This window comes from Gymnoscopelus braueri, assembly GCF_963280865.1.
Source record: "Gymnoscopelus braueri genome assembly, chromosome: 19".
NCBI classification, from domain to species: domain Eukaryota; kingdom Metazoa; phylum Chordata; class Actinopteri; order Myctophiformes; family Myctophidae; genus Gymnoscopelus; species Gymnoscopelus braueri.
Window position 1 is genome coordinate 27,943,210 of NC_137621.1, and position 12,874 is coordinate 27,956,083.

Consider the following 12,874-nt stretch of genomic DNA (forward strand, 5'->3'; position numbering starts at 1 on the left):
ACTTTTGGTAGCCTACTTTCAGTACATTTTGAAACCAATACGATTGATTGATTGATTGATTGATTTATAGATAGATAGATTGATTGATTGATTGAATACTTTATTTAGAAAGACATGGTAAAAGTAGGCTACATGGAAGTACAATTCACAATACAAGGTCCTCTAAACTTGATCGCTCATAAAAGCACTTATAGCTTACTTGACTTTTACTCAAGTACATTTTTAATACAGGACTTTCACTTGTCACAGAGTATTTCTACATTGCAGTATTGATACTTTTACTAAAGTAAACAAATTGAGTACTTTTTCCACCACTGTGTGCGTGCGTGCGTGCGTGAGAGATACTCATGCAACCCTGTGTCCTGATTTTGCACTTTATTTTGAAGGCTACAAGCGGAAGTGCTACATGTTCAGTAGCTAACTTGCCATAATGTGATTGCGGGCTGTGACACTTTTTGCGAAGGCGTTGTTGAGAGAGAGCTAACAGGCTGCTTCCATTCCTCCTACACTAACTTCATCAACATAACGTTAATGTAGTTAACCAAGCGGACAGAGACCACGGCGCGTGTATCTTCTCGCGGTGCAAAAACGCCTCAATTCAACGCTGAATTCATATGTACTATTTCGTTGTTTTTATATATAGAACCACAAGCTTCTTAAAACTAGGACTTGTGTTGTTTTTGGCTAGCTAACGTTGAAGACCCCGCACACAGAAATCCAACTGGTTCTCCTGCTTTGGATGTCGCGACACTGCAGTTTGAAACGCTTTTCTTTTCTGACTGATCACAGGGTCGGACTGAAAGGACAGAGCCGAACAGGAGGAGAACAGAGCAGCTACCGCAGCGGTGGCTCCTCCGTCGCATCTGCGATCATTCAACATTAGCTCCATCTGAGAAACGGGCGGACACAGAGCGTCTTGGGAGAGGCCCGTCCCTCCCCTCCTGTCTGAATCTCCCGTGATTTGCCGAGAACAGACGGCTTGAAGTCGCAGTTGTTCTCGGCTGGGGGACACAACTTCACAGCGAGGCCCCAGGCAGGAGGCTCCCCTCCCCCCAGTCCCACGATCCATCCATCCATCCAGCCCCGTAGCGACACCACCACCACCTCCTCCACCACCTCCTCCTCCACCGCCCTGAATCCGAAGCGAGGGCTCGGGATCTCGGGATAGATATCTCTCGGCGGACAGACGGCGTGTCGGGTCCCGTCCACAGCAGAGATACAGGGATGACTCTGGAGTCCATGATGGCTTGCTGCCTGAGCGAAGAGGCGAAGGAGTCCAAACGAATCAATGCAGAAATTGACAAGCAGCTCCGCCGAGACAAGCGAGACTCGAGGAGAGAGCTGAAATTACTTCTACTTGGTGAGTAACTCGGATGTTGTAGAGAATTATGTCATGCATGCCTTTTTCTGCCGTCTTGACGTCGTCATTACTGAGAACCAACCATTCTCAGGCCTTCTTGGCCAAGCTAGCAAATATGCTACTAGTTAACGTTGGCTAACTGGTAAGCTTAGTTTGTGAATGGCATGATGATTGAGGCGTTCATGTCTTTACACGTACAGCCAAGTTGGCTCCACGAATCCAGGGCTACAGATCCGTATTAAGGTTAGCCTATGCTTTGCATGTTGATGTGCGGAGAACCGCTCACTTGACACAAGTTACCACTGTCATCGTTTGCCAGCTACAGCATGCTAACCAGCTAACACATCTGGCTAGTTTTGACAATATTGGCCAGCTAACCAGTTGCCCAACTCAAAATACCCTGGTGGTTTATTGTCTTAACCTGGTGGATGTTAGTGATGATAGAAAACGACAACGTTAATGGAGAAGAGAGGCAAGAAGAGCACGGATTCTAGGTTGTGTGCTTACACTGTTGGTTGCTTTCGCCAGGTTGCATAACATTTGCAGAACTGGATGAAGCTCTCTCTCTCTGCACTTTATGCTCTGGTCTTGTGTGTGTACACTAGCTATGCCATAACAATGGTCCAGAATACTAGAACCCCCCCCCCCACACACACAAACACACACACACACACACACGCACACGCACACTCCACCCCAATGCAGGCTTATAAGACATTGATTAACATTTCATCAACCACAATGGGATACAATTAATTTGCATTAACACAAATGTATTTGCATCCCTTTCCTTCTACATGCCTTCATTCTCATGTAGGCATGTAGCTTGCTGGCGGCTAACTTTTAATTGGATGCACATGATGTGACCCATCTTCCTTTTTAATCATGATGTGGCCCCACTGTCTTTCTGAACCTGTAGCTAAGTGTAATTGTAATCGAGAAGGTAGTTATCTCTTTTGAGGACAATTAGAATTATCTAGGTTGCCTCCTTGGTTTCAAAACGTTTGCTCCAATTTCTTGCCCACCAAAAACAGCCCAGGTTATTTGACATGTGTGGCTTCTACTCCTTTCATTTCCCTGCTGACTACCTCGGCTCAGAGAAGTAGGCCACACCAGTGCTATACTGTAGACGTATGATTTGCTACCTTTTGTTATTCTGATCTTTTTAAATCATTTTAAATTAATTGTTTTCCACCTAACTACTTATTAGTCTTTCCCTTTCAAGCATGAATGACATATATTGGTAAATGTCCAGTCTAGTTGAAAGGAACAATTAATGATATTTTGTGATTTCAGGTAATGAATACTGATATCCTTCAAAAGCTTGATAGCTTAGCAAGACAGTACAATGGGCACAAGTGCTGATTAGGGTGACACGATTATTTGGGCCCAAGGCTGACAGGGGCTCTCAAGATGCTGTGTTTTAGCCTATTGATTTTACATTTTAATATGCTGTCATTTGGGTAAAAGAAACTCCTGTGATTATAGGAGTGGGAACTTGACGTACTTATTTGATTTTGACAGTAGAGTAAACTCGATAGAAAATTGCGTGTGTGTGTGTGTGTGTGAAAGAGAGACAAAGCTGCGATCAGTCATGCTGTAAATGGGCTATCCTAAGTGAGTTAAGGCTGTCAGTGGAAGCCTGGATAAGGACGTGTAAGGCAGGATTAGTCCAGGTCCTAATAGGCTTGGTTAAACACAGCAGCTGCTCAGACATTCAGATATCACTGACTCCTATTATCCCACAGTGTTACTCTTAAAGCCCCCCCAACTGCCTGTCTCTCATGTCGCTGGTGGACGAGGACAATCCCTTCTGTGGCTCGTTATGTACATCAACCACTGTCCTTCAAGGGTATTATACTGGAAACGGAAATTAAATTAATGGACCATACCTGTTTCACTACAAGTTATTGTCTACTTACAACTTGATTCACATATCGTACATAACATAGACCATTTTCCATAAATGACTTGCTTTTTTAGATTGGTTTTATGTTTATATTTGGCCTTACTCACCCCCAATTTACTGCTATTCATGTTAAAAAGGTGTGAGGGAAATCATTGAGACTTGAAACTTGGTAGTAAGCATAGGTAATGTGGTTTTGTGATAAAAAACAGTGCGGTTTATTTGCACTGAGATTGGTTCAAGATTCAATTCAAAAAGTGTTATTTGTCACTAACTCATACAAGTATGTGTAGTGAAATGTTGGTGTGACATGCTCTGCAGTCTGACTGTGCTAACAATATATAAAAACAAGATATAATAAAAGTAAAAACTTTAGCAGCAGTGAAATTATATAATATATAGTATAGCAAATAAGCAATAGATTGCTATATTATTATACAAGACAAATTTATCTGAAGAGGGATTTTAATGGTGCAGTGAGGCTTAGACATGTTGACTCAATTATCAAGGTGTTTTAATGACTGGAGAAAGAAGGAAATGTGGTCTAAGTTTATTTATGAAATTTGGTTGTGAAAGTTTTGAATAAACAATGACACATCGGCAGCAGTATGACTTAAGCTAACCTATATTTGGGGGAGAAAAAACAACCGTTCTTTGAGCAAGGCAATTTAAATGTATTGTACTGGACAGGGGAAACAAAGATTTTGAGTTGGACTCACTCTATCTATACCTCGCTAGCATGCAGTGCAGCCACTGTGGTCCTCAAGTGTATTGTAGAGGAGATGGGTGAGAAAGATTCAGTTGTATTTAAGGAAATAGATTCCTCTGTGGAAGGAATGGGAGTTGATCTGTTGCTATGTATACTATGTACAACATTGTGCAAATAAAGGAGAGGGAGATGTACTTGCTTCCACGCTATCTTTTCTCACAGTACAACCACCATTATCCTGCAGGGTTATTGAAGAGGAAGATCATTTCAGTTCTGTTGCTATCGACACCTCAGCCAAACCAAAGTGCATGTAGAGGGAAGGGGTGGAAGGTTGGGAAATTAACACCAGCCATCAGCCAAATGGAGGCAAATTTGTGCTGCGAGTGTTATGGCAAATGTCTCCTCTGCCAGCCACTTTGGCAGGTTTGGAAATACTTTACTGTTGTACAAATCCAGTCATCTAATTCAAAAGTCAGAATGTCTGGTGAATTTGTGAAACCAAAAGCTACTGTTTGGGTGGACAAAAACAACTTTGTTCCCGGGCCCTGGACTAGTTGTAAGCTTCAGCTATGCTTGGCGAAGTACAGTAGCTGCTCCTGGAGACCTCAGTGATAGACCATGGTCCGACTCCCAGAAGCTGCATCTTTATTGTCGTTGTGAATAAACCTTTATTACTCACACTGAAAGCTTAAGGCTAATTTAGAATTTGCCGCATGGCTGTGTCGTTCTGCAAAAATGACATAATTTCAACCAGAAAACGAAATCGGTTAAATATGTCATGTTTGTTGTATATACTAACTAATCCTTACAGTTCAGTTGTCAGGACCTCCTAGTGCCTGTACAGTTAACAGCTATGGTTGTTACAAATGCCTGTCACTCTTTTTTTTATTTTTTATCAATCATAACCCAGTCATCTGATGCTATGACCCGCTGCATTCTGCTAGATGAGGGATTTGTTATGGATTGATTAATGCAACTACTACTAACTAAGCACTGGTAATACTGCAAATACAAACTGTAACATAATGTAGCTCAGCTTGGTGACCAAAATATTTCTCTTACCGCCACTAGTACATTCTCCTAAATGTCCTCCTACTGTTCCTGCCAGGGGGTTTTCACTTTCAGGCCACACTTCAACAAAAGTGGGAGCTTGCAGAAATTATTTAGGCCCTTTAATGCCTCCATACCTATTTAACCCATTAAAACCGGGAAAGCATCCGTGTTCATTTTAGATTTTGTTCAAAAATAGAAGATCTACAAGCTCACAGCGTGTCACTTGTGCCACACTGCGAGCTTGTACATCTGCTATTTTTGAACATTTTTGAAAAAATCTTGAAAGTGTTAGAACTACTGATTTTTTTAGAAGGCATTTGTAGAATCGGGCCTCAGGTCTTAATGGGTTAATGTTAGGCAGAGGCATGAGTCTCCGGTGAATTTAAAGTTATGGTAATTACGGTTTTATATTCTGATTTTTACAGCAAAACTTTTACTGTTACAAGTTTTACAGAAGCTTTGCACGTGTAGCCAGAAACGATTAGGCCAACCCTGCCAGGGCTGCAGCGGTGCCCATGGTCTGGCTGCTGGCTGATTCTGAGGGCCATATCAGGCCATACAGACAGCCTCCTGCACCATGACCGCTGGTTTGCCTCTACTTGGTCAAAACATAGAAGGCCCGGGAGCTGTGGCCTTTGCTGCATTGGGTAAATGAACTGCTGGAGCGAACGGATGGTCAGTAAAGTGAGAGGCAAGGGCAGACACTCTAGGGTTTCCCAAAAAATGCTGACTGAGGAATACTTGTAGCTCAATTTGATGTACCCAATTGGCACGTGCCTTTTTCATTAAAAATGTGTCTTGAGCAGTGGAGTGTCCAGTCAAAAAGCGATCACTAAAACATCCCTTGAAGACGTAGCATGGCATTGCTCTGTCATTTGAGGAATTAGTGGATTTCAGAGAGTATTAGAGAACCGGGACTTATTTGAGGGGCGAAAAATATATCCAAGTATCCAGTAGCTTAAATGTTGTTATTGGCTGCTTGCTTGGTAGCACATCTTTCTTCAGGCAGCGGTGCTTGTGGGCCGTGATTTAGCTTTGTTCTTCTTGTCTCAAAACAGGCTGTGTTTTAATGCATAAGCATTAAAGGTTTTGCATTAAAGGTTTTGTCAATGGCCAAATCATAACTGATTGGAGTGATTGCTGATCATCTTTTGTAAATGGATGGAGCAGATGTTTGTGTTGCGCCAACCCTTGTTACCTGGTCCAGAAACCTTTTGGTGGAATTACATCTGTTTGAACCAGGAAGACTGTCGGGGTTAAACTGAGGTGCTTATTGCTGACCTTCCCTCTTCTGCCAAGTCTTCTTCTTTTGATCATATAAGGCAATGTGGACCTCTTAGCTGCTGCTTAGTGGTTTGTTCTGTGGTGTGCACGTGTCTTGTGTGTGCATGTGCATATTCTTAATGTCAGTTAATATCAGAGTGCCAGGGAGATGCTCCTAGTCATTACCAAAATCATTTTGTAATTGTCAGACCTGATGCTGGTAAATGGAGCGAGTGTTGCACAAAAGACAGTTGGAACGCTTTGTTGATATTCTGTATACGGGGCGGTCACGTTTGTCTTCTTTTTGGCGTTTTAATTTATGTTGAATCTCCCTACAGGCCTACAATAGAAAGTTTATGAGATCTGGTTGCCTCTGTCATGTCATATGAACTCTTGTTCATAATCATATCCCATCCCCGGAATACGTTGCTGTCATGAGGTAATGACACAATCCTGAAATACACAAACAAATGTGATGCCATCCCGTCAGTTATTATTGTCAGTAGCACTGTTCCTTGAGAACGTGCTTCAATGGAACAATTCTGATTCTTTCCGTCAGAAATTTTGAACATGGTCAAAACGGTTATTACATCTCCATCTCTACAGCACTACTACTCCTGTGAAAACTAGTATTTTTAGCCTACATTACCAGATTAGAGTGTCTTAGTATGGCAGCATGCACTGTATGCAACCATAGGCTAGTTATTGGTCTGTGAGGCTATGGTACATTTTGATACAGTAGTAGGGTTTAAAAATCTGAGTCAATTTCTTTAGATAATCATTCATTCTAATTGAGTTTTGTGGAGTGCTGGCTTTCATGTCATCAGTCTTGAAACAGAAGTAAACTGAACACACACACGCGCACACACGCACGCACACGCGAACGCGAACAGTCGCATGCACACACATTTATAGAACATGGGGTGTATCCATCCAGCCTCACTTTTGGCGCTGAAGTAGTGGCTCATACAGCGAGCCTACGTCTCTTCCAGGTTACAGTGAATTCACACACATTATACGTAAGTGTCTTTTACACAGTTGATCATATTACACACATGTCTGCCTATGAACAAGAACACACACACATACTCTCTTTCTCACATCCCTAAATGGGGTCATTTGTGGCTCTCTGGAGAAATGGGGGTGAATGAGGCTACATGGTGACTGTCCCACATACTGCTGTTACCCTGGTCCCCAGACAGGACTGGGGACATAGACGCTTTCTATTATGCTATGTTGCCGCCATAGACTTTCTGTTTCACCAACATATACTCGGCCTTCTTTCTACTTGGGTAGCTTGTTCCTGTTTTCTCCTACCAATTCTGAGTGCCCGCCAAAAGTCCACACTTATGTTCTTAAACTTAAACCCTATATCATTTGTGCAAGCTCTGGGCTTGTAGATCTGCTATTTTCACAGAATCTTTGGCTATTTTTGCAGAATGTTCGCCTATATGACTTGCTTTCCCAGAATAGGGATGTCCCACTCCCCCCAAACATTTCCAACCCCTTCTGTTCTTCTTCATGCTTGTTAGGTGTGGTCACTGGTCATGCTTGTTTTTATCATCCGTTAGTCTATTATTTTGTCTTTTTTTTTTACATCATCCGATCACCAAAAAGCATTAAGTGCGATGGGCAGATGCACAAAAATGATTGCTGCACAGACACATTGCTGTACAGACACATTGTGAGCGTGTCTTCAGAACCACATATGGAAGTAGCGGGGCTCACATTGTGATCTAAATTCTACATATTCTGGACACAGTCCAGCCACAATGCGCATATGAGCCATGTAAAGAGATTAAAAAGAGCAGGGAATGGGGGATACGGATAAGTAAATAAACGTAGTCGCCAGAGATTAATCGGGATGGTATTTTTCAGGCCAAGTGTGTATGAAAATAAAATGTGATGCTGAAGAGCAAATCTCAAACATTGCATTATAAGGAAAAGTGCCACCACAAGCAAACAAGACCATACTGTCCTTCAAGCTGCTGTTGCTTAGTTGGTATCAGCATAGCATAGACTAAAGAATAAAGATACTGTGCTGCTGGCTCCAGCCCTGTTGTAAGGCCAGTATTTGATTTGCTGCTCACCCACACCCACTCAAACAGAGCAGCACTCAGCGCATACTCAGTGACGAACAGACAAAGCCATGCTAAGGTGGTCAAATTAAGGTGTGTGTGTGTGTGTGTGTGTGTGTGTGTGTGGGTGTGTGTGAGAGAGAGAGGGAGGCGCATGCCATGCATACAGTATAGAGTGTATATGTAATTTCCAGCTCTCTCACACCCACGCACATTGAGCAGTGCTCTCAACACATGCAGAGAGACATCCAGCGCATAGCAGTGCGTTTTGCCCAGATACAGACGGCAAGCAACACTAGCTTGACGAGCCGAAATAGAACTGAGAGAGAGTCTCTCCTGTGTGTTTATGTGCACGTGTCTGTATGCGTGTGTCTGAAGTCTCCTCTTACTCTTAACTCTCACTCTGTGTGTGTGCGGGAGCGAGGGAGGAAGTGGGCCATTGCTGTGGAGGTAACATCCATGCCTAGAGGTAGACCATAGGATCTTTGTGTGTCCACAGTTGGGTAGACAGCTGGTGTGTATGTGTTGTGTAGCTCTAGGCTGTCTTCGCTCAAACTCGTCGCTTTGTGTATCTTTAACCCCCGTACGTTTTGGTGAAGGCCTGAACTGTATATTAGACCCGTTACTGCCCGATGAGAGTACTCTGATAGAAGTCAGCCACCTAAAAAAAAAGACAAACCTTACCAGTGCTATTCATATACATTTTGTTCACTGGGCTGAGATTTGATTTTCCTTATGTTGGCTGAACTGTTCCAATAAGGCTGAGCCGTGAAAGGGCCGGTCATAAACCCAGAGATAAGCCGGCACAGTTTATCCCAATGGACCGTTTGCATTTGCATGCAGTTTAACAATGATGCAAATACCCACCTCAGGATTTCCCTGCCTCCACAAAAGCAGCCTTGCACAGGGAGGCAAGCGTAACGGAGATAAAACTAGTAATGTGTCAAGACAGAAAAGATGAACAAAAAAAAACACCATTGTTAAGAAAACTTCCACACAGTAAAATCCTCAGTGTTCCCGGCCCAGGACTAGTTGTAAGCTCCAGCTACGCTTGGAGGAGTAAAGTTGCTGCTCCTGGAGAGCTCAGTGATAGTCCCAGGAGCTCCAATGGACCCTTACCATTTGTACATAGTCAGATAGGGCTGGGCAATTAACCAGCAATATATCAAACTGGTATTTAGAACCAATAATTTTTCTTATATGAATGAATCAACCAAACAAAATTATAATAGATTTTCTATAATTGACTAAATCGTTTAGTCTGATTAACCCCTTTAACCCTGCATTTTACTTGGTTGTACGAAAATAGCAAAAATAGCTGCGCGTTGTGACTGAGCTTGCAGATCTGCTATTTTCACTATTGTTTTTGTAAAATAATCTCTCATTAATCATAATCGAGGCAAAAGTTTGAAATAATTGTGATATTGATGTGAAGTCATATCATGAGCAGGTATCCCCATTGTAGTGCTGTAAAAGATACAGATATGGATTCAGAACAACAAATTGCTTTGTAACAATTCCAGAGGGCAGAGCTAAGCCTCTGTGCACAGCCGAGTTTCCCCCGGAAGTACTGGCCGTGTGACCCTGAGCCCTGATGTGGTGCAACCCCAGGGCCCAGCTTGAGTTTTACATTGAGGCTAATACGCAAGAGACAGTTCATATGAATGGCCTGTAGTTTAGCTGTTTTACCCCTGCTGGTGTCAGAAAGAATTTATCTTAACACAAGCGGATGGGTTTTTGACAAACTTTAGACTAGATTTTCTTACCTTAATAAAAATTGTCATAAATACTATATACTTCCAGTCGCTAGTTTAAAGTCTCCTTTCAATCATCATGATATGCGTTTTGGTAAACTATGGTCCCATTTATTTTAAAATTGATGATAAAGTAAGTTATGCTCTAGGAGGGGCGGGATGATTTGATTGACAAGCTACACAACCAATAATGGTCTGGTGTCATTCTGCAGGAATCAGGATATGATGTGATATTGAAAGATGGCAGATTTGAAATTGCTGAACAATCGTCTTCATTTACGGTCTGTAGAGTCTAGGGGCGTAACGCTGTCCATTCTTTTTATACAGTCTATGGGTGCAACATGGCATGATACTGTAACAATCTGGCCAGTCTGATGCATGCTTGTGTCCCATGCATGCATATATATAGAATGTCTGTCTATATAATATATATGCACGCCACGCACACATGCTAATATGGCAATCTGGGTCCAACCATATCTGCCACACTAGTGTCATGAGCTGACATGTTCCATAAAGGCTTGTGAAAGCTCGCCGGGCAATAGAGTGTACAGGTGAAGAATTTTACCTGTCATCTTGGAGGCATCCCCAGTGGCTCTGCCTACATGAATGAGGGTCCATGTAATGGCATCAATCTTGGTTCAAATCTGGCTGAAAAAGCAGACTTGCCCACCTCACTAAACCTCTACTGATGCGTCGCGAGACAATTAAAAATGTGTTCAAATGTGTGACGATTTAACACATTCATTGCCAGGTATTGATTATTTAATTATCAACTTATTTTGAGTCTTTTTGACAATCCAGCGATCTTAATTTTTTTGGTATTGTATATGTATATCGCGTCTTTGGCAGTGAAGCGTTGGATTTGAGATGATGCAATATTGCATCCTTGGCAGTCAATGTGTTAAATGGGTGAATACATTGTTTTTTTTCCGATACTCTTTATGTTTTGACTTATGAGTTCTCTTGTTAACTGCATGTACGCACGTGTATGCATGTCGTACTGCAGAGTATAAATTGGACTTTAGTAGTAAAGTTGTAAACGCAGCAGTGCACTGTGTATACAGTTTATGACTGTGAATAAAATGCTACTGTTAGAACTTATATGTTTCTGATCTGGTGGAAGTGGAATGTCCGCGTCACTCCGCAAGCAGTGCCAGGACAGAGCCCCACAGCTCAAACCATGCTGTGTTTGTTTTGGGACGGTCCCTCCGGTTTCATTTCGAACTGGCTGGTGGGAATGGTGGTTATAACAGATCGCTGTAATGACCAGATAACTACCACTGATGTCACCAAATAGACTACAGAAATGAACGTTACATACATGTTGATGAACCTGACCTGAAAATAGCAGGTCATCTACAACCTCACAATTTTTAATGTGCGACACCGTCGATGACAGAGAATACATTGATCATAACCTGACCCATTCTTTAATTTGATACAGAAAAGATGGGATAAACAGAAATCTGTATTTTCTCTTTTTTCTCTGAGAAATAATTATAATGATTTATAATTTATCTGGACTCATTTTGTAAAAAAAAAGAATCTTGAGAAACTATTGTGAATAGTATCGAGTTGTGGGTTGAATGAATCGTTACCTACAGTTGCCACTGTGCCAAATTTCTTGTGAGCTTGTAGATCGGCTATTTTTGCACGACACCCGTAGTTTGATGAAGTATAAAAGAGGATAGTTTGGATTTGTCTGCATTTAACACCAACTTAAGGTGAGTTAAATGTTAATAAGCAAAATGAAAAGCAGGCTGCAGGAATTCAAGGGCTTGTACTACTTTGGGGGATGAGTAATAGATAATGGTATCTGTATAAAAATGGAATGCAGCATTTGAGTCATCACAAAGCTTAAATGCATATATGGAGAACAACAGTGGTCTTAGAATGGATTTAAATAAACATTGTGTGTGTGTGTGTGTGTGTGTGTGTGTATGTATGTATGTACAGTGTGTATATATATACACATACACACAATATACTGCTTTTTTATTTTACTTATGTGTTTTACATGATTACACTGGCTTTTCTTCAGCCCATTCCGTAGTGTTTTCTCGGTTTGGGTCGATATAGTACCCAATGTTAGCATGTGGGCGGTGTTACCCAGCACTGTTGCTTTGAAGGCATCTGAGCCCGCTGTCTATTCTTTATCTCTGTCTTCTTTTCTCTCTGTCATCTCTGGCGCTCTCCTCTCCGTCATCTCTGACTCTCCGTCTTCACGTTTCAGTTGTTTTCTCTGTCTCTACCTCTCTCCATTCTTTTTCTCTCTTCTTTTCTTTCTCCATCTGTCTCTCGCTGTTAGCCGGAGAGGAAAGCGTTATCAGGGCCCAAATGGTGTGCGAGCTATTAAAAGATTGACCTCCTTTTTGTAGGTCATCACTAGAAAAAGAATGGATATTCTAGTTATGAATATCCAAAATTCTTGACAGATAGGTGGATAAGAATAGTGTTGCGGGGGGTTGGAGGGGGTGTTGGGGATGGAGGAGACGAGCGGGGTGGAGGGAAGGGTTTCTGTGACTACTAGGGATGGGGTTCGAGAACCGGAATGGTTATAGAATTAGAATCATGAACTCTCAAGAATCTACGTTGAGTTTATCAATTCCTTTAATCAATGCCGGCATGTAAAGATGAGCACTGTCATTTATTTTGAGATGTTCACAAATGTTATTAGACATGCATGCTGTTTTTTTAATACCGTTTCTACATTGTGGTCAAGCTCAGAGTTAAAATAGTTGAAAACCT

General features: G+C 42.0%; 1 protein-coding gene across 2 annotated transcripts in view; it reads left to right on the top strand.

Annotated features, from left to right (window-relative positions):
- Positions 1-447: 447 nt before the first annotated feature.
- The window catches only part of LOC308074332 (guanine nucleotide-binding protein subunit alpha-11), a 34,841-nt gene continuing 22,414 nt past the window's right edge, over positions 448-12,874 (top strand). For both annotated transcript variants that reach the window (XM_080413744.1, XM_080413743.1), the window contains exon 1: positions 448-1,360. In XM_080413744.1, the coding sequence (XP_080269870.1) occupies positions 1,225-1,360 (136 nt within the window). In that variant the 5' untranslated portion in view covers positions 448-1,224. The remainder of the gene's footprint in view (positions 1,361-12,874) is intronic.